This window comes from Aethalodelphis obliquidens, unplaced genomic scaffold (genome assembly GCF_003676395.1).
Source record: "Aethalodelphis obliquidens isolate GAN/ISIS:26980383/991018 unplaced genomic scaffold, ASM367639v1 scaffold14, whole genome shotgun sequence".
Lineage (NCBI taxonomy): Eukaryota > Metazoa > Chordata > Mammalia > Artiodactyla > Delphinidae > Aethalodelphis > Aethalodelphis obliquidens.
In genome coordinates, this window is record NW_020837958.1 from 39431113 (window position 1) to 39451682 (window position 20570).

General features: G+C 45.7%; 1 protein-coding gene and 1 pseudogene across 4 annotated transcripts in view; one reads left to right on the forward strand and one right to left on the reverse strand.

The window, feature by feature from the left end:
• NUMA1 (nuclear mitotic apparatus protein 1) overlaps positions 1–20570 on the reverse strand; it is a 73783-nt gene that overhangs the window by 30205 nt on the left and 23008 nt on the right. The window contains exons 1-2 of one of the 4 annotated variants that reach the window (XM_027115603.1): positions 7006–7146; positions 1071–1144 (exon numbers count right to left, since the gene is read on the reverse strand). In XM_027115603.1, the coding sequence (XP_026971404.1) occupies positions 1071–1112 (42 nt within the window). In that variant the 5' untranslated portion in view covers positions 1113–1144; positions 7006–7146. Of the gene's footprint in view, positions 1–1070; positions 1145–6516; positions 6777–7005; positions 7147–20570 lie in introns of those variants that run through there. The other 3 variants (XM_027115604.1, XM_027115601.1, XM_027115602.1) reach the window with 3 other exon arrangements.
• On the forward strand, positions 14707–17502 carry LOC113624665 (myelin protein zero-like protein 2 pseudogene; annotated as a pseudogene).

The following is a 20570-nucleotide window of genomic DNA, read 5'->3' on the forward strand; positions in this document are numbered from 1 at the left end:
CTTGGAAATTAAAAATTCATTTCCTTTAAGGATTCTATAATTCTTTCTTGAAGTTGGCTCTTTAATTGGCCCTGATTGGTCAATAGTCAGGGTGACTACTAAAATACCCTTTACCAAATAGCATGCCCAGGCAATATTTTATTTATTTATTTATTTATTTATTTTTTGGCTGCTCTGTGCAGCATGTGGAATCTTAGTTCCCCAACCAGGGATCAAACCCGTGCTGCCGGCAGTGGAAGTGCAGAGTCTTAACCACTGCACTGCCAGGGAAGTCGCCCAGGCAATATTTTAATATTTAAGTGCTTTTTAAAGACATTATCTTATTATCATCACAATAATGATTATTATTTTATTTTTAGAATATATTAAAAAATTTTTTTTCTTTCCATTTTAAAAATGAGGTGCTGAGAGACTAAGTAACTTGTCTTGGGTCACACAGGCTAGAGCAATGATTCTAAGCTGGGCTGTCTGACTCTAAGGCCCATGCGTGTCATCGTTACACTCCGTGGCCTCTTCTGTTTCTCTGTAGTTCCCAATGCTCAGCATTATTTTTTCATTTGCCATTGTCTTGGGCAGAAGTATATGAAAAGACCTAGCAGAAGAATTTTGGTGAAGTAATCAAGAAGGCACCAAGAGGACAATGGAAGCTCACAGAAAGGTGGTAAGGAGAGCCAGGAAAACCTTGCCCTGAGATTAAAGGCCTTTCAAGACCAAAGTCCCTACATGCCACTGAAATTCAGTGTCAACGCTTTTTCAGAAACAGGCACAAGGAAATGCACAAAAAATGGGTTTCCATGCTGCTCTGTAGCCACCCTTCCCATGACCAAAAAGGAATAATATACCTCAGAGAAGCCTTTTCTAAGCTACACAAGTTGTGGATCACATGTCAGCAGCAACATCACTGAAAATAATAAAAGTTAAAAACTAAGGGGAAAGGCAAAAGAAAACTTATTTCCTTTGTCTGGAGAGGAGAAGACTCTACACAGCCCTGACTCCTAGAAAACTCCTCTCTCACCTCTCCCAAGCCTCCTGGAAAAGTCTGGCATACAAAGGAGAGGAAGACCACTCACCCAAGAGAGGAGTGCAGCTGCCCGGGTGGCATGCAGCGTCATCTTGCTGAAACCAGACAGTCACCCTGATGCACCTGGAACCCAAGAGAAGAGGCAGTACAGTTAATTATATCAGATATCCACGATGAAGGAAGAGGGGGGAAATGGTTTCACTTACCAGCTCTGAACACTTAAATAAGTCACTCTTCACTTGGCACTTAATCTACCAAGGGACCATGGGAGTTTTTAGAAAGCTCAGAGTACACATCAAAATTACTATAAAACTTACTGTGTCACAGCTGACAATAAAGGATCCTGCATTTAATTCAATGTCCACAAGCTCTACACACAATCTCTCTGTCCCTTAGAAAATACAACATTCAAAGCTGGACTTCAACCCTACTCTTTGGGATGGTGGTGCCCTTAAAACATGGAACAAACATGGTTTTTCACACACACCTAGGTGTGAATGTTGATTCCATGTGACCATGGTCTTGTGACCTTGGACAAGTAGCATAACTTCTTTTAGTCTCAGTTTCCTCATCTGCAAAATGGGACCTGCAAAAACCTCTCTGGGTTATGTGATGCTTCAAGATAAAGCAGATAAAGCAAACAGCACAGTGCCTGGCACACAATACATATTCAATAAATGATCACTGTTCTTAAGCTAGAAGGTTGATTTCTGGCTCTTTCTGCAGGTACCCAAAGTCTACCTAATAAACAATAACCAAGTCCTTGGGGGAAACCACTTCAAATTCTGGATTTTTATATCCCCCACAAAAATGTCAAAGACGTATTTCAAATGGGAGACTGGATGAAGCCAAATCCAATTCTGGGGGAGATCCCATGGAACATTTAATGAAAGATTAGGTACTGGGTCCTGGTATTCTTACCCCAATTTCCCTTCCCAGTGGGAATCAGCCATCTGCCTGCTAACCTGCTCAAGAGACCACGGACATGGTGACTAAATATTCCCCAACACCTCTTAGCAGGCCCCCATAATTCCCACAAATCTTCCTGGGAGTAATCAGCCCCACCACCTGCCTACTACTGCAACAGGTGTGCTAAGTTTGTCACTACTCCAGTAGAAGGAGGAACAAGAGTGGTAAGAGCCACATCACCTATAACTCTCCCCACATATCAGCATCTCCAAGGTGTGGGTTCTGTGGAACCAACATTTGCTAAGTACTTTCTGAATACAAAGTGCTGGGGATAAGAAAGACACCATTCTTGTCCATAAGGTGCTCACTGTCTAACAGTGAGGAAATAATAGGGGAAAGAGAAACGTAAATCTGATAAGCCACTACCCATCATCTCTTGAGGCCTTCCTATGCAAGTGTACTCTGCTTTATCAACCAACCAAAAAGGTTTTCTTAGTCCTTACATATGTTCATCCTGTGCTGGAAGCTTCGTGGGAAATGGGAGACAATGACATGGTCCCTGCTTTGAGGGGCTTACAGCATGGTGAGGAGTAAAGGTAAACATATGAGAAGCGGACTTCCCGGGGCTTCCCTGGTGGCGCAGTGCTTAAGAATCCGCCTGCCAATGCAGGAAGCACGGATTCAAGCCCTGGTCTGGGAAGATCCCACATGCCACAGAACAACTAAGACCATGCACCACAACTACTGAGCCTGCGCTCTAGAGCCCATGAGCCACAACTACTGAGCCCATGTGCCACAACTACTGAAGCCTGCGTGCCTAGAGCCCATGCTCCCAACAAGAGAAGCCACCACAATGAGAAGCCTGCACACCACAACGAAGAGTAGCCCCCGCTCGCCACAACCACAGAAAAGCCTGTGTGCAGCAACAAAGACCCAACACAGCCAAAATAAAATAAAATACATTTATTAAAAAAAAAAGAAGTGGACTTCCCTGGTGGCGCAGTGGTTAAGAATCTGCCTGCCAATGCAGGCGACACAGGTTCGAGCCCTGGTCTAGGAAGATCCCACATGCCACTGAGCAACTAAGCCTGTGCACAACTACTAAGCCTGAGCTCTACAGCCCACGAGCCACAACCACTGAAGCCCACACATGCGCCTCGAGCCCGTGCTCTGCAACAAGGGAAGCCACTGCAATGAGAAGCCCACGCACCGCAACGAAGAGTAGCCCCTGCTCACCGCAGCTACAGAAAGCCCGCAGGCAGCAACGAAGACCCAACGCAGCCAAAAATAAATTAATTTTAGAAAACATATGAGAAGCATGAAATAATAGAAGAAAATAAGTAAATGCTAAATATAACTAAATGCTAATTATAATTAATTGCTTCCTGACCCTGCAAAACCCAACGTGATTCCACCTGTCATACAAACATCACAATCTTGGAAATGAGCCAATTCACCTAGGCTTTGGCAAAAGCAAGTGAAGTGATTAAGGGAGTTCTCAGGACGGCAGAGAAGCTAAGGGGCCTATGTTTTCCTCAGTTTTGGATGGTTTTCATCCAGCATGGCCTATCTGTGGGCACTGACTGCCTTGCTCCCTAGGTAGGATTAAGGCAGGTAAGTCTCAACTACTGCACTGCAAAAAGGCTTTTCTGGTGGTTGGCCAACCTAAAGTTAGAAGGACCATGCTTGGCCCTTGGAGTGAAGGCAGAAATGTCCAAATGCTCTACTGGGGCTTCTTTGCGGGGCGGGGGCGGGGGGGCGGTAAGGTCTGAGCAACTCAGGAACAAGGGAAATGAGGCCCAGATTACCTCCCTGTCATCCCCACTGCTGCCTCTAGACTTGCTATCCTTTTGGTGAGGCCCAAAACTGCAGTCAAATTTTATCTGCAACCGAAGGTAGATCTTGCCCCCTCTGAGAGATTCCACAGCTGTGTTGCTAAAAATGACCCGACGAACCTCTCCCCTTTATCTCAGAGGCAAAACATACAACCCTTACATCCTCCCAGGGGAGCCTGTCTAAAACTGGTGTCAAGGCCAAATGCCTTCTTCTGTGCTCCCCAGGCACAGGAACAGGCAGAATCCAATACTCAACATGAGGCAAGACCTTATCAGCTCAAATCCCATAGAGGGGCACCTTCTCAGAGACAGGACACTTTCAGGGCTTTTAGGGCAGCCCAGCCCTTCACTCCTCTCCAGGTAATGAATGACTGAAGCCAGTGGCACAGCTAGTCCTCGGCACGGGGACTACAACTTTAAGCAGGCCTTGGCTTGGAACCTAGGGATCCCAGCCAGAGCACCATCCTCCACACCCTCCCCCTGAAATCTGAGGCAGGCCCCACCCAGAAGACTGGGTGATGGTGACTGAAAAACAGATCCCCGCAATTGTAGCCTGGAACCATTTCACAGAAGGGTCTGCTAAGATTCACCCCCAACTCAAACAGGCAACTCCTCACCCCCACCACCCCCGATCAACAAACAAAATCTCAAAATGCAGGCCCTCTGTGGACACCTTCAGAGTTCCTACCTACCTCTTTCTTTGAAAAGAAGTGCCCCAGAAGAGAAGGCACCCTCTCTTTTCTCTGGGCTCAAGAAGGAACCAAGACACAGAAGCAGCTGCCTTATAAACTAAAGCCCTTGCAACCTCCTTACATTTTCAAAACTGACATAATATAACTCCCTCACATCAGGATCAATTCCCACATTTACAGTAACCCCTCTATGTTTCCAGAGAAGATATATCAGGACAAGGAACTTGACACTCAAGAGATACGCTGGCACCTGGCCTGTACCCTCTCTGGGTCTTAAAGAGTTAAAACCTAGTCCTGGTTTCGTACCAGGGCTGAAGCTAATGCAAACCACCTGCTCAGATGCAAGGACCAGGACTGGAGGGTCAGGTTGCTGAGCTCTGGGGTCTGTTCTGGAAAAGCTTCAGTTTTAAGGGTTCACCAAGTGATAGGCCAAAGGCCAGAGGTCTGAGTTGTGGCAGCACTGCTCTCCTTACCGTCCCCCCCCCAACTTGGGTGCCAGCACCTCTTAGCCACTTAACTGACCTCCTAAACACCAGCCCTACCCCAAGATAACACCAAAGTAATCTTTGGTCTCAGAGAGCTGTAGAACTATACTGATCACTCAGCCCATGGGCCCTTACCTCCGCTGGACCCTCATTCTTTCAGGTGCTAGCTCCCATTCCCAGAATTTCAGGACCCAAAGCCCACACAAACTCTCACCTCCAAGGTTCCTGCCCTAAGACCCACCCCCTCTCTACCGTGGGTTCCAAAGGCCCACAGGCTGACAACTCATAAGGGAAATGGCTTTCCCAACTCTGTGCCCACGTTGAATAGCAAGATTTACCACTACTTACCCAAACAGCCAGCCTGCCTGCCTGTAGCCATAAGCATTCCAAGCTCTGTACGCCTTTCTAAAAGGGATACCACCACCATCTGAGAGACCGCCCCATCCAAAGAGTGAACATCCTAACCCTGAGGGCGTTCTCCTCTGACAGGTGTGGAGGCACACTCCAGCAAGCACTCAGACCTCATCTGGTGGGTTACCCCAGAGCAGCCCAATGAAGGTCAAGCTATGTGATCAAGGGCTAACTTGTCATAAAGAACAGGACAGGAAATACCTTGCTGGTGCATCCCCTGGCTCCCAGGAGGTAAAAGGCCCAAGGACCAGCAGCTTCAAGAGAAGCCAAGGAAGGAAAAACACAATCCTTTTCAACCCCTGGGGAGTTCTGAGCAGGATGCCTTGTGCAAGTCCAAAGAGGTTTTCTGCACCCCTGAGGTCAGGGCAAACCAGCTTGCTGGATGTATTTCCTGAGCCCTCTGAGGGGCTCACTGTGGACTCAGGCCTCTCCCTCTTCACACAGACCATCCCCTCTGTGTAGCCCTTGCGTAGCCCATCCCCTCTGTGTAGGCCCAGAGTCCTGGTGAGGAACACGAGACGAACTGCAAGGGAAACCAAGGTTTCCCTCGTTTCTTCCAAGTGGCTTACTGCTATCGCCCTTCCCCCCATGCTCTGGAGGGTCCAGATCAGAAGGCCGTGGGCACAAGGGCTGCAATCATGAACCAGATCTGGGGCCTAGAGCCACAGACTACACACGCACCCCCGAGTTCACTCCAGCAGTTCATCAGCACCTGCCCCACTGCTATATGCACACCCCCTGGTCCCTACCAGCTGACGAAATGAACCTTTTCCACTCCCCACCACCGCGTACACACCCAGGCCTCACTCGGGAATGGAGACGCTCCCCCGAGCTGTCTACAGCTCAACGTGCAGGCGCACACGCTTTCCCCCTCTGACCAAAAACACGCTGACATCTACGCGAGGGGGGAAGAAAGCAACCCTTTGCTCTGAAAGGCGCCAACTCCCGGATGTTGGCAAGCTCTGCTCCCAGCGCCAGTTTCAGAGTGTTTACTTGCTTTCCCTCTCCTCTCCCTCCCCTTCAAGGATGGTGCAGGAAAGGGAGGTGAAGAGGGGAGTCCACCGCACCCCCTCCTCCATGTTTGAACAAAAACCCAGAGAAACAGTGAGGGAGAGAAAGTCTCAGCGCGGGGGTGGGGGTGGGGGTGGGGGGGGTGGCCTTACCAGACTCCCAAAGCCACACGTATCTACAGGTTCTAATCCGCCATTAGCACTTAAATCTTGAAAGGAGAGGAGGAAGGGGGGGTCTAGTGGAAAGTAACCCCACACACAAAAGAAAAGTTGTTGGTTTTCTTCTCAGCCTGGCAGGAGCGATCTTCCTGGCTGACAGCCAGAAGTGCGTCACAATCAGGAGTCTGCTTTCTTTAAAGGCGCAGCAAGCTTCCGCGATCTGGGAGCGCAGGCGAAGCAGGGAACGCTCAGCAAGGGGGGGAGGGGTGGCAGTCGGGGGCAAGGAGGAGGGGGCCCTGGAGCACTGGAGAGGTGGGGCGGCTAAGGCTTCGCCCGCAAACAAGAGACTAGGGCGCACGGGGGGTGGGGTGCGGGTGGGGGAGGAGCCGGCAGACAAAAGTACTGAACTGAAACGGTGGCGGGAGCCAAAGCAAATTGTGGCGTAAACACAAAACACACCTCACAGCGGCCTGCCTGACAAACCTGATATCCCCCGGACACTCCCCCTTTGCGCTCTTAAGACAGCAGTGACAGCCTGTCCATCTCTGGCCAGCAGCGGAAGGGTAGGCCACAGACTGCCCTGATGATTAGATCAGCCCTGCCTGGCGGCGAGCAGGGCAGGGAGGAAGACCCGGGAACAGAGGCTTTGGAGAGCGAGCAAGACGCAAGCCCATTTAAACGCGGGCAGCTTCCTGCCGGCTCCAGGGAGCGCTGCGTCTCCAAGCACACAGGCCGCTCGCACACAAAGCGCCGGCCTCCTTACGCGGGCGCCGCCTGCCTTGGGACATGGCCGCCCCCGAGCCCGTTCCCCGAGGGAATCTCTCCAGCCCGTACCTTCTGCGTGGCTTGGCCAGACTGCTGCGCTGCGCCCGCTCCTCCCCCTCGGCCACCCAAACAAGGAGCCCCGGCAGACTGCGGCCCTGGAGCGCAGGCCTGCGCTGTCGTGACTGCGTGCTATTGTCGACTGCGGAATGGCCGCCAAAATCCCAGCTGTGCTGCCAGAACCTAATCCCCTGTTCCGCTGAGCATTTGTGGGGAGGGGCTGAGGGGCCAAGGCACGGGACCTAGTACGGCAGGCACTGGCTGGAGCCCCTTAACACACACAGGCACTGGGACCCAGCGCCGGCATGGCCGAAAAGAAAAGATGTCTGACTCTTATAAAACAAAACCACCGCGTTTACACCCATTAAACAGTGACCCTCACCAAGACCGCGAGAGAAACCCACCAGTCATCAGGAAGCCCCTCATCTTCCACTTACACCACAAACATTTATTAAGCACCTACTGGGCAAAAGGTACTGCTGGAAGACATTTTAGATGCTAAGGTCGATTATAATTCTAAGAAATGTGACTTGAAATTGTATTTCAAGACAGCATGTGCTCTCACAAAAAGATACAAAAATTCTAACCAGTTGAGAATAGGGAAGGACTAAAAACTAAGTGATATTTTAATCTGGATCTTAAAACACATAGGTAGGGCTTCCCTGGTGGCGCAGTGGTTGAGAGTCCGCCTGCCGGTGCAGGGGACACGGGTTCGTGCCGCGGTCCGGGAAGATCCCACATGCCGCGAAGTGGCTGGGCCCGTGGGCCATGGTCGCTAAGCCTGCGCGTCCGGAGCCTGTGCTCCGCAACGGGAGAGGCCAACGGGAGAGGCCACAACAGTGAGAGGCCCGCGTACCGCAAACAAACAAACAAACAAAAAACAAACAAAAAAACACATAGGTAGAACTTGCCCAGATGGAAATGGAGAGAGAAGTAAGGAAGAAGGGAAAGCAGAGAGAAGGTGTGGAAGTAGTGGAGGAACAGACTTGAAGAGGGAACTGGGGTAAGAGCTGGAGAATCTTAAACTTCAAGAAATCGAATTGAAATCTGGACGTTCATTTTGTTGTTTGTTTTTAGCATAGAGATGTGGTGTGATGAGAAGTGTGCTATGAGAAATTATTCTGGTATATAAATGAATGAGACTAGCAGCAGGGAGGTGGGTCAGAAGGCTGCCACAACAGGCAGGAGACAGGTGATGAGGACTTGGGGGGTAAGGTAAGAGAAAGTGCAAAGAAGGGGAATGAGAGACACGGTGGAGACAGGATGAAGAGAAGGGAATGACTGGAAGCAGAGGAAGGAATTATAACAAAGAAAGTGTGAGGGATGGCAGGGAGGACAGAGAGGCCATATATAGAATTAAAATAAGTGTAAAAACGCTAGGGATCATGTTAGAACAAGAGAGAAAACAAGGTGCAATAGATAGCAGCTAATGCTGACTGAATACATACTGTGCACCAAGCACTGTTCTGCTGGCCTAATGTGTGTTAACTCATAAATCTGAAAAACTCCCTTTGTAAAGTAGATACTATTATCACTCATCTTTACAGTGAAGAAACTGAGCCACCGAGATAAAATAATTTGCCCAAGATCACACAGCTCGTGAATGGCAGGACTGATACCACTTGCTGCTCTGTCACCCTGGCAAGTAACCTCTGAGTCTCAGTATTCCTATTTGTAAAACAAGGATAAAGATATTTTATAAGATTGTGATGAGGATTAAATCACATCTATAAGATGCCCAACACTTTGGCTAGCATATAAGGCACAGGGTGGTACTTACCAAAGGTTAATTCCTACTTAGGCATTTTGGCCCCTTGTCACCAAGGTGTCCAAGCATAAGTTGGCTCACCATTTGTCAGGGAAGCTAGTGGGGTGCTCCTTCCTGAAAAAGATTAGATCCTCAGGATGCTTGCTTTCCTTCCATCAGTCTGCCTCTATGGATTTTACTTTAAGGTCAGCTTAAATGTCAGCACCTCAAATATTAACGGATAACGGTGGTTCTTGGGGAGGAGTTAGATTGTAGGGGACTTTCTACAATATATGTTTCTTTTTATGTTTGAATTTAATTTTAATAACCATGTATTACATTGGTGATCAGAAAAATGTGTCTATATTCTGCATTTGTCACTGGTACTGACTTAACTGTATATGCAGGGAAGTCTTGTTTTCACATCTAGAATGTAAATTCCTCAAGGGCATAACCAGTTCCATCTCTCTATGATCCCCCATAGTACCTAGCACACTAGGGCTCCTTGAATCTGTTCCATTGAACTACATCTGGATGGAAGGCTTCCAAATTCAACCTTCTGGCCACCAGAGAACGACCGTGGTGAGTGGTGGAGATACTGTGGAGGGGGTCAGACCAAGGTCCATTGCTGCAGAGACCTCCCATGCCCCGGCTTCTTCTCCCAGGCAGGCCCTGTATCCTATTCCTATGGTATCACTTGCAGTCTGTGGTTAGCAATCGCTATTGGTATTCAAAGATGCACCAGGAAAGTAAAGGCAAAGCAAAAACCAAAGCTTTTATAGAAAAGCAAGGTGGCAAACATAATTTAATGACAGGCACGATCAACACTCCAAAAAAGGTATGGGGTGAAAAGAGGAGGCAGGCCTGCTCAAATCACCCTGGCCACATCTGGCACTGTGTCAGCCCTGCTGCTCCCTAGCACATGAAAGAATTGATACTGTGTCTCAAAAGAATACAAGAGGTTCTCCCCCCACCCTCCCTTGGCTCTAAACTCAAGGCAACAGCTTCCAGCTGTGCAGCCTCAGAGGCTCTGAACTCTCCTCTGGAACCTGTCCACCAGAGTTGCCAAGCTTCTGAGCGGGGGGAGGGGGCAGTTTCCCCAGCCTCTCCCTCCCCCACCACAGAGCCACCCCCCCCCCCCCCCCCCATGGCAGCCAGCCAGCAGAACTTCCCCACCCCTCCTCCCAGCCTAGCCAGGCAGTAGGCAGGCCACATGGCTCCTGCTGGATTCCACAGCCCTAGCTCACTGTCCAAACGACTAAAAGGGATAAGAGTGGTAAAACCATTTTTAAAAGAGAGAGTGAAAGAAAAAGAAAGAAGGGAAAGAAAATGACACATAACACAAAATTTGGAATAGGCTTCAGAGAGAGGTTGGAGGGGGTTGGTGATGGGTGCAGAATGCACAGGGTGTTTCAAAGGGCCTGGTAATATTACATCTTCTGAGCTGGGTGGTATATGGTGTATGGGTGTTTTATTATTCTTGTTTAAAATGTAAATGTTATAATTTTAAGTGTATTACAAATTTTGTAAGTTTAAACAGAAGATGGGAAGTGAGAGATTCCCCTGAGACAGTTCTGGAAGGGGTGGTTCTTAATACAAATAATTTGTCTGGCCTTCAAGGCCATCTATGACCTGACCCCGGTCTTACCTTCCAGAGTCATCTACTGCCCTTACCCAAACCCTCCACCCTGCCTGACTGGTCTTCTCACTATCTTCTGAAGTCCCTCTGAACCTCCTACCTCAGCCCACCAGCCTGGAAGGGAAGCTTTCACCATAGGAAGCTGTAGGCTAAGGGCCAATGAGAGCCTCTCTCTCAGTCCCTACAGGCCCTCCCACGAGGAAAGCTGGCAGGAAAAAAATTCTTAGGGTTCCATTACCCTATGCAATGCCTTCTAGTCCCTCCTCCCTCTGCCACCTGAGGTCCTAGCATAATAAATACATAAAGACTAACATTATTGTTGCTGTTACTGTTGTAATTAATAGCTAATATTTAACGAGCACTTGGTATGTGCCAGACACTACGCTAAACACTTCCGAGCTTTATTTCGTTTAATCCTAATAATAACCCAGTGACACAATAACCCAAAATACTATGATTATCACTATTTTACCGAAAAGGAAACTGAGAATTAGAAAGATTACATAACTTGCCTAAGGTCACAAAGAGTAAGTGTTAGAGGCAAAATTTGAGCCCACCTTGAGCCCAGGTCCCATCCTCTTACACTTACATGGTCATTTCATCTAACTCTCAGGACAATCTATAAGGTGGGTTTTATTTCTAAAGATGAGGAAATCTGAGGCTCAGGAATTAAGTGACTTAGTCACATAAGTAGTGAGTTATCTACCCGGTCTCTGCACTATTGTCTACTGCTCTTGAATAAGCAATCATTGAATGAGTGAAAAAAAGGTAGCACATTCTCAGTGGCTCAAAGAAGCCTTGTACCTCTACCTCCTAATAAAAATCAACTGTTTAATCAAAAACATTCAACAGTTCCAATTTCAAAAGTAACCACTAAAGGCTTTTTTTCTGAAGATGCAATAGCTTTACAAACATTCAAGGACAAAAACTCCTCTGAGGCAGCAAGCACAGAAGGAGAGTCTTCTATTAGAAGAGATGTTGACATACCTCAAAGGTGAGAAGCCATGGAGAAAGAAGGCTGCAGGAGATGCCATTGGCTGGAGGGAAGGACTAATATTTCAGAACCCTGACCTGGAGCTTATTTACCAGGCCTCATTCTCCCTCTCCAGAGGGTAATGGCAAAGTAATGAGGCAGTGTTGGTAAGCCTGATCTTTCTGGGGAGAAAAGCAGAGGGTAAATCAAAACCCAGAGACGATTCATTATGACATCCAAGAGGCTCTACTCCGTTCTCCCTCAAGAACGTCTTTCTACAAAACGCCTAAGAACCTGTCACCCTTTTTCATCGTCACAGAGGAGCAAATGGCTCTGTCCCTAAAGGCAACATATCTAGCACAGTGTTTGCTCACAAACACAGAACTGATGATAAGGTAAAAGAAACTAAAAGAACAGGGTTTTGTTTTGTTTTGTTTTGTTCTTTGCGGTACGCGGGCCTCTCACTGTTGTGGCCTCTCCCGCTGGCTGCGGAGCACAGGCTCCAGACGCGCAGGCTCAGCGGCCATGGCTCACGGGCCCAGCCGCTCCCTAGGAACAGTTTTAATGTAAAGATTTGCAACTCCTGGAGACAGCCTTGCTAATGATGGAAAACACACTAGGTTTGCTGTTGGAAGCCCCAGAGGTAAATTCTGTATCAGCCACAGACTGTATTTGTGGCTTTACGCAAGGCACTTGCCCTACCTTGGGTCTCAGTAAAAGGTGAGGGTCAGATCATATCTAAAGTATCTCCAAAAATTTCCCATGATTTCTTTCTCCAGGACACCATTCTCAACAACAAAAATCTTGCAGTAGGGCTTCCCTGGTGGCGCAGTGGTTAAGAATCCGCCTGCCAATGCAGGGGACACGGGTTCGAGCCCTGGTCCAGGAAGATCCCACATGCCATGGAGCAACTAAGCCCGTGAGCCACAACTACTGAGCCTGTGCTTTAGAGCCCACGAGCCACAACTACTGAGGCTGTGTGCTACAACTACTGAAGCCCGTACGCCTAGAGCCCGTGCTCCGCAACAAGAGAAGCCACCGCAATGAGAAGCCCGCGCGCGCCACCACAATAAAGAGTAGCCCCCGCTCGCGGCAACTAGAGAAAGCCTACGCACAGCAACGAAGACCCAACGCAGCCAAAAATAAATTTAAAAATAAAATAAAAAATAATTTTAAAAAATAAAATAAAAGCCACAGAGAAAGTGCAATTTATAATTACATTTATCTAAACAGCCTAAAGAAAAGCAGCTTTCTATACCCGGTCAACAAATCACAGAATCTCAAGGATGAAAGAGACCTTAATGGTCTTCTACTCCCCCCTTACATCCATGAGGGAATACACGTGACAACTTTGCTGAAGATTTCCTATCTTCTGACTGAGACAGAAATATTTTTTTTAATTAATTTATTTTTTTGGCTGCGTTGGGTCTTCATTGATGTGCGTGGGCTTCTCATTGCAGTGGCTTCTCTTGTTGTGGAGCACGGGCTCTAGGCACGCGGGCTTCAGTAGTTGTGGCATGCGGGCTCAGTAGTTTTCTGGCTCGTGGGCTCTAGAGTGCAGGCTCAGTAGTTGTGGCGCACAGGCTTAGTTGCTCCACAGCATGTGTTATCTTCCTGGACCAGGGCTCGAACCTGTGTGTCCCCTGCACTGGCAGGAGGATTCTTAACCACTGCGCCACCACGGAAGCCCAAGACAGAAATTTTACAACTTATTTGTATGCCTGAGCAAGGCCTGCCAATTTGAGACAACTTGTGATTTCAGAACATAAGCTTGGAGAACAGGGACCCTGCCCAGGATCTGGTTTGTTTCAAACAGGCTTTAAGTAGCCACAAAACTCAGAGGACATCTCTCTCTTTTCCCTTCTCTCCCTCTCTCCCACTCTCTCTTTCTCTGTCTTCCTCTTCCTCGCTCTATCTTCCATATCTCCACCTCCTACATAGCACTGAAACCTCTGTTTTTCTGGTTCAAATCCATTTCTCCTTCTACCACACCAGGATGACTTTAACCACTGATAGAAATGAACAAATACAAATATTAATAGGGGCTGGATTTCTGAAAAGGATGCCAGATTGACTCAAGAACCAAACTTGGCAATATGTTACCAATAAGTAAAATAAATGGGACTAATGTCTAACATGGTCATGATAAAAAATTTAAAAAAAAACCCTAACTATTTAACAGACTTCAAGGATTTAAAGAAGGCTATGTCTCACATCTCAATTAATCCCCCCTAAATTTAGAACCCTAAAAGGCAAGCATGTTTATTACAATTTTATAACTAGGAACCTAAGCCTCAAAAAGAAGACAATACCTGCCTCAAGGTCAACCACCAAGGTTGCAGAACCAGAACTCAAGTCTAAATCCATGGCTCTCTCCAGCCCAACTCAGCTACATCCTATACCTTTCTCATCAGCATAGCCTTTTTTTTTTTTTTTTTTGATCAAGTCATTCTATTAAGGGGCTTTGGGGGAGGGTCGAAAGGCTGGGAGGACGATCAGATCCAACGTCCTTCTCCCAGCCGGGACCTTCCCTGCTTCACAGTCCCCGAAAGAGCATAGCCTTTTATTCATACAAAGCACTTAGGAAATCCTTGTTCAAATTGTTTTTCCTACAGCTCCTGAAATGGGCAAGGCAGGAATCATTTTCTCCATCCTTAAAGATACTAAGTAACTTGAACTGCAGTCGATAAAATAACATCCCATGTCTCTGGCATCACTGAAAAGTACAAAATTCCTCACAAGCAATTTTCCTAAAAACTTCCTCCCTTTAGGACCAAATCTTTTTTTAAAAAAAACTATTTGTAATACAAAGTCTCGAAAATGCATAAGATATGTTACTCTTTACTTGTAGTTAATGAAATTTAATCAGGGACATTCGACTATAAACATGAAAGAAACACCTATAAATACTGTGCTGGGGACTCAAAGATGAATTAGACAGGCTCAAGATCCTGTGTAGAAACAAACATACCTATAACTCACCTAAACATGAGCCCAAAGAACATGGCCTCGGGTAGTGTTGAAAGGAAGGTGAGAGAACACTGGAAAGTCTAGTGGAGACCAGGAGTGACTTACTAAAGAGCACTGAGAGGTGCTGAAGGGTTCTGAGCAGGAGAATGGCATACTTGTATGTGCTTTGGGAAAAGATGAATCTGGCATGACATTGAGTCCAGAGGCAGAACATCGAGTTAGGCGGCAATCGTAGTGGCAGAGACAAAACTGCTGCTGTCAGGCAAGGGCAGTAGGAACTAAAAAGAAAGGTATATTTAAAAGGCATTGCGGAGGTAGACTCCAAGCTCTTAGGATACGGGAGTGTGGGACAGGTGGGGAGCAGAAAAAACCTCTAGGATTCTTGCTTTGGTGAAAGACTTCAGAAGAGGAACACAGGAGTTACTGTTTTACAGGAGCTGTGAGGGACTGATTCACTCAGGAGGGATGATGAGGAAAGCTTTACCGAGGAAGTAACATTTAAGCGGAGTACTTAAAGTATGAGTAGGATGAGTAGGGCTTCCCAAAAGTTAAAAAAAAAAAAAAAAAGCATTCTAGCAGGGAGAACAGCATGTGCAAAGACAGAGCTTATTACATTTGAGCAATGGCATGCAGATTTAGTAAGGTGTAGCAGATGATGAGGCCAACTAGTACTAAATTGTGAGGTACTTACATCACACTAAGGAATTCAGATTTTATCCTGTAGGCGATGGGAAACAACCAAGGTTTCTAAAGGGAAGAAGTAAAGGGGAGTAATATAGATCAGATCTATGTTCCAGTCGGTATGAAGTACAGGCTAGAATGGTGAGAAATAGGAGGAAGGCAATACAGCATAATGGCTAAGAGCATGGGGTCTGGAGTTGGACAGCCTCCCTAAAATCCTGGCTCTAGACCTTACTAGCTGTGCAAGCTTGGACTAGTTATTTAGCTTCCCTGTGCTCCCAGGTTCCCCATCTGTAAAATGGGAATAAGAATAATACTTTCAGTTTTTTGGCCTGAGGCGACCCAGCACTGGAGCCTACCCGGCTTTTTGGTGGAGCTGGTGGCAGACTCTGGGAGGGCTCATGCTGGGGAGTGCTTCCCAGAACTTCTGCTGCCAGTGTCCTTGTCCTCACGGTGACACACGGCCATTCCCCGCCTCTGCAGGGGACCCTCCAATACTAGCAGGTCCTGTTGGAAGTCCTGCAGTCAAATCCCGCTAGCCTCCGAGGTCTGATTCTCTCGGAATTCCTCCTCCTGTTGCCGGACCCCCAGGTTGGGAGGCCTGGCGTGGGGCTCGGAGCCTTCGCTCCAGTGGGTAGACTTCTGTGGTATAAGTGTTCTCCAGTTTCTCTTTGGCCAATAGCAGCTGTGGAAATTTACACCCCCCATGTGCTGGAGGCTCTCAATGGGACAGATGTTCAGTTAAAATGCACTTTCTCCAGCTTTGCCCCTGTGGGTGATGCTCTAACAGTGACCTGGAATTTCTGTCCTCAAGATGGGGGTCTAAGCAGTTTGTTTTCTACTACCACGTGGATCCCTTCAGACCCATGAGTGGGCATTTCAAGGACTGGGTGGTCTGGGATGGGAACCCTGAGCGGTATGATGTCTCCATCCTCCTCTGGAAGCTACAGTTTGATGACAATGGGACATACACCTGCCAGGTGAAGAACCCACCTGATGTTGATGGGCTGATAGGGGAGATCCAGCTCAGAGTCGTGCACACTGAAAAGAAGAAGAAAAGCTCAACCAAGAAAAAAAGGCTTCTGCTTACTTAGAAGACACAGACTAACATTATTAGATGGAAGCTGAAGATTTCCAAGAACAAAAACCCGGAGACAAGTTGGAGTTAATGGAAGCTTTTCTTTGGCTTTTCCAGTTGTGACCTGTCTTCCAACCAGCTCTGCAGTATATAACCACGTAGACAAGCAACGTTCCTCTGGAGCCAGCAAAGGGCCCTTCTTGAGCAGATACCACCAGACTCACACACACACAGCCCTGTTACTAAGGTTTTATTTAATTTCAGAGTACTAATACTGTATTTTTTTCAAATGCCCATTAGCTTTTATATACTAGGAAGCTACATTTTTGCCCTTAAACGCTCCTTGTGGATTATGACTTGTATATACATATATTGGCATCAAATGGGATAAAAGTCAACTTTGTCTGTCATAACATTTCCTTTAATATATTAGTTTCCTTAGAGCAGCATTCTTGCTACTAAAGTTAACATGTTTACTCTTTCCTTCTCACACTCTCAAAAGGTGAGCTAATTCTCCCAACTGTTTTTCAGTGATTAACAGAAAATTCTAAATTCAAACTGTTAAAGAACAGTTTGATTTTCATGGCTCTCCTGAAGTATGGGACACGTATTATTTTATTGAATTTCTTTCAATACCCTAGATGGTAGGTTTTTGTTTTTGGTCAATTGATCCAAGGTTTACAGTAGTACAAGTCTAAACCACAGAGTAACTAGGGAAGGTTACATAAATGCTAATAGATTGCCAAATACCACCTCAAGATGAATTGCTCGTCACCTTTTTTCTGTGCTGTGACAAGCAATCAACAGTTCAGATCTTTCACGAGCAGTGAAGTTTAGCTTACTATAGTTTTTCCCCCAATTCAATTATTTATAACAATAGAGCAAAATCTATGCTCATTTGTAGACTGGAATCATTAAGCAGTTAAATGAAGGTTTCTGAAGGAGTATATTACAATTTAAAAATTTAGGGCTAGTGAAAAACATCAACCCTAAATGATAATAATTTTGTATAGTGTTATACAAAGCTCTGAGAACTGGAAGAGATTATTTAATTTTTTTTCTTTTATTTATTTTTTAATTCAGTTGCTTATTTGGGGGGAGGATTTGGTGTGGGGGCAAAGAAATACCAAAACTAACAGAATGAAACCAACAACCAACTTTATTATTTTTTTTCTCTTATACTAGTAGATAAAACAAACTTTATAAGTGGGTCATGGAAAGAAGAGTGCTTTTAAAGAAGTGTCTGGTCTCCCAGTGTCTTTCCAAACTTAAGCTACTGCAGCACTTATTTGAGGAATAGAAAACACCTAAACGTTTAGGAACCTCTCCCCCTACCCCCTACCCCCCCATGTTTACAGCTTGATATTTTCAGTTTTCACCAACTAGGCTGAAGATGTTATTTCTTTTAACGAACTGGAATTTCCAAATAGTTTATCTGTATTTAAAGATGATGAACTTTGATATTTTTTCCAATACTAAAAGAAAACCTGGTATAATTTACATATGGACCTTGATTCTGAAATGCATTCCATACCTGTCATTTTGCCTTTTATACTGTCTAAAAAAGTACAGTTTCAGTACCCAGTTTTGAAACTAAAAATTACATTTAAAGTCTATATTATCTTTCACATTTTCTATTTTTCTCTATAATTCAACCTTTGAAAATATAGTAACTGGGTATTTCTTCAAACAGATGGCCTGGGTGATGTTCCATAAGTGTAAAGAGGTAGTTGAAAACTCATGGAAGGTGTTCCCAGCAAAACCGGTGGCTTTTGGCTAAATATTCAAGGGTTGATACAGCCCTGCTGCTCGGTGTCTTTTACTTGAAGAGAACTTTTGTATTGTAATTTATTTTTTTTTTTTTTTTTTTTTTGCGATACGCGGGCCTCTCACTGTTGTGGCCCCTCCCGCTGCGGAGCACAGGCTCCGGACGCGCAGGCTCAGCGGCCATGGCTCACAAGCCCAGCCGCTCCGCGGCATGCGGGATCCCCCCGGACCGGGGCACGAACCCATGTCCCCGCATCGGCAGGCGGACTCTCAACCACTGCGCCACCAGGGAAGCCCTGTAATTTATTTTTTATTGTGCCTTAAACACTATGTAAATAACCTTCAGTAATAAAGTATTACAATTATTAAAAAAAAAAAGAATAATACTTTCTCAGAGGGTTGATATAAGGAATTCACAAGATAGTATGTGTAAAGAAAGTGCTTAGCACAGTACCTGGTACAGAGATAAATGTAGCTACTATTAGAGGCTGAAAATTCATTAGTAAAAAGTTACTTCCTCGTGTGGTCTAGTGTTGTCCAGGCTCTTCTTCCTACCTGAAGCTTTCTCTTCCTACCTATTCACCCGATTAATTCTAACTTATCCTTCATATCTTAGCTCAAATGTTACCTCCCCATGTAAACTCTCCCTAACCATCTAGATTAGGTCAGGTTCCTACTATGCACAGCACCATACCCTTTCCTTCATAGCACTCATAGTCTCTAATTACATCTTTTTATATTTCATTAATTTCTCTTTTTCCTATTACCATAAGTTCCATGAACTCACATACTGTGTGCTCACCACTGAATTCTTAGAACTGAAAAAACTCCTGGCACACAGAAGGTACCTGATAAGCATTTATTGAATGAATGAAAGGTTTCAAATTATGTCATTAAAGTGAACCTCTTCAGATGCAATCTTTATACAGAAGGCTAGAGATAGAGATTTGGGTCACATTTGTAACAGTGTGACTATAATCAGAAGTGGGTCTATGGTGGGATCACACTTGCCTCTTAGGCCTGTAAAGGGATGGTGTATTCATTTGCTATTGAAATTGGTTAATCTTAGGCCAAAGCCTCTGCCTTACACAGCTCCAGGAGGCACCAGCATTAAGACAGGAAATGAGAGACTTTGGGAGAAATTCCAAATCCTTAGGGATTCCTTTTAGGTCTTATATGTTATTTCCATTTTGGAGAATTTAACAGAAACTAGTGACTACAACAATGTCAACAAAAAAAGGAGATAACACAGGTGGTTAAGAGAATGGATTTGAGGATCAGACAAACTTCTTCATTTTCTCTTCTTACTTGAGGTTCACATCATCTCCCGCTTGGGACTCTACGTCCCTCACCAAAAATGACTAGCAGCTCTGTACAGCTTTTCACCACTGACAGTGTTTTCCATCTACAAAATATTTCACGTGAGATCACAACAGCTCTGTGAGATAGACACTATTGTTTTCATTTTATCAAAAAGAAATGAAGTTCATAAAAGTACCTTACCTAAGGTCACACAACTAAAAAGCAACAGGACCACGATGCAACTCTGATCCTCTGGCTCCAAACCTGGAGCTCTTTCCAGCAGACTCACCCAAGATAATTATGAGCCATCCCGATGTATACTTTCACTGCATTTAAAAAGAAAACAGCACGGGGATAATGACTGGAAGGGCATCATGGGATGCTGCTAATGTTCTATTTCTTGATATAGCACTAGTTATCCACAGGTGTGTTCACTTTCTGTAAAGTCAGGAGCTACATACTTTATAAACTTTTCTGTGTCTATGTTATACTTTAAAAAGCAAATACCAGGCAAAATTATGATAGAGACTAATCAAAATTCAGAAGCTTTAAGTTGGATGCCTCAGGGCTACATACATATTTATCTAACTTCCCAAGGAGCAGCTACATATAGGACACCTACCAGTTAAATAAGCACAAAATCCTTGCACACTCAAATACCATATCCACCCACTGGGATTAGGAGAAAGGGAACCCCAGGAAGGGGCCAAGAGTATAGTTAATGAAAAAGAAATTGGCACTGAAAAGTAGAACTATCCTATATCATCAATGATAAGATATTTCAATTTCAGAGATAATAAAAATGTGAAAAAATGGCCAATGCCAATTATAAAATGCATTCTAATTTTAGACTGTTAAAATGCAAAAACAACAATAACAAAAGATGGGCTTCCCTGGTGGCGCAGTGCTTAAGAATCTGCCTGCCAATGCAAGGGACACAGGTTCGAGCCCTGGCCGGGCAAGATCCCACATGCCGCGGAGCAACTAAGCTCGTGCTCCACAACTACTGAGCCTGAGCTCTAGAGCCCACAAGCCACAACTACTGAGTCCGCATGCCACAGCTACTGAA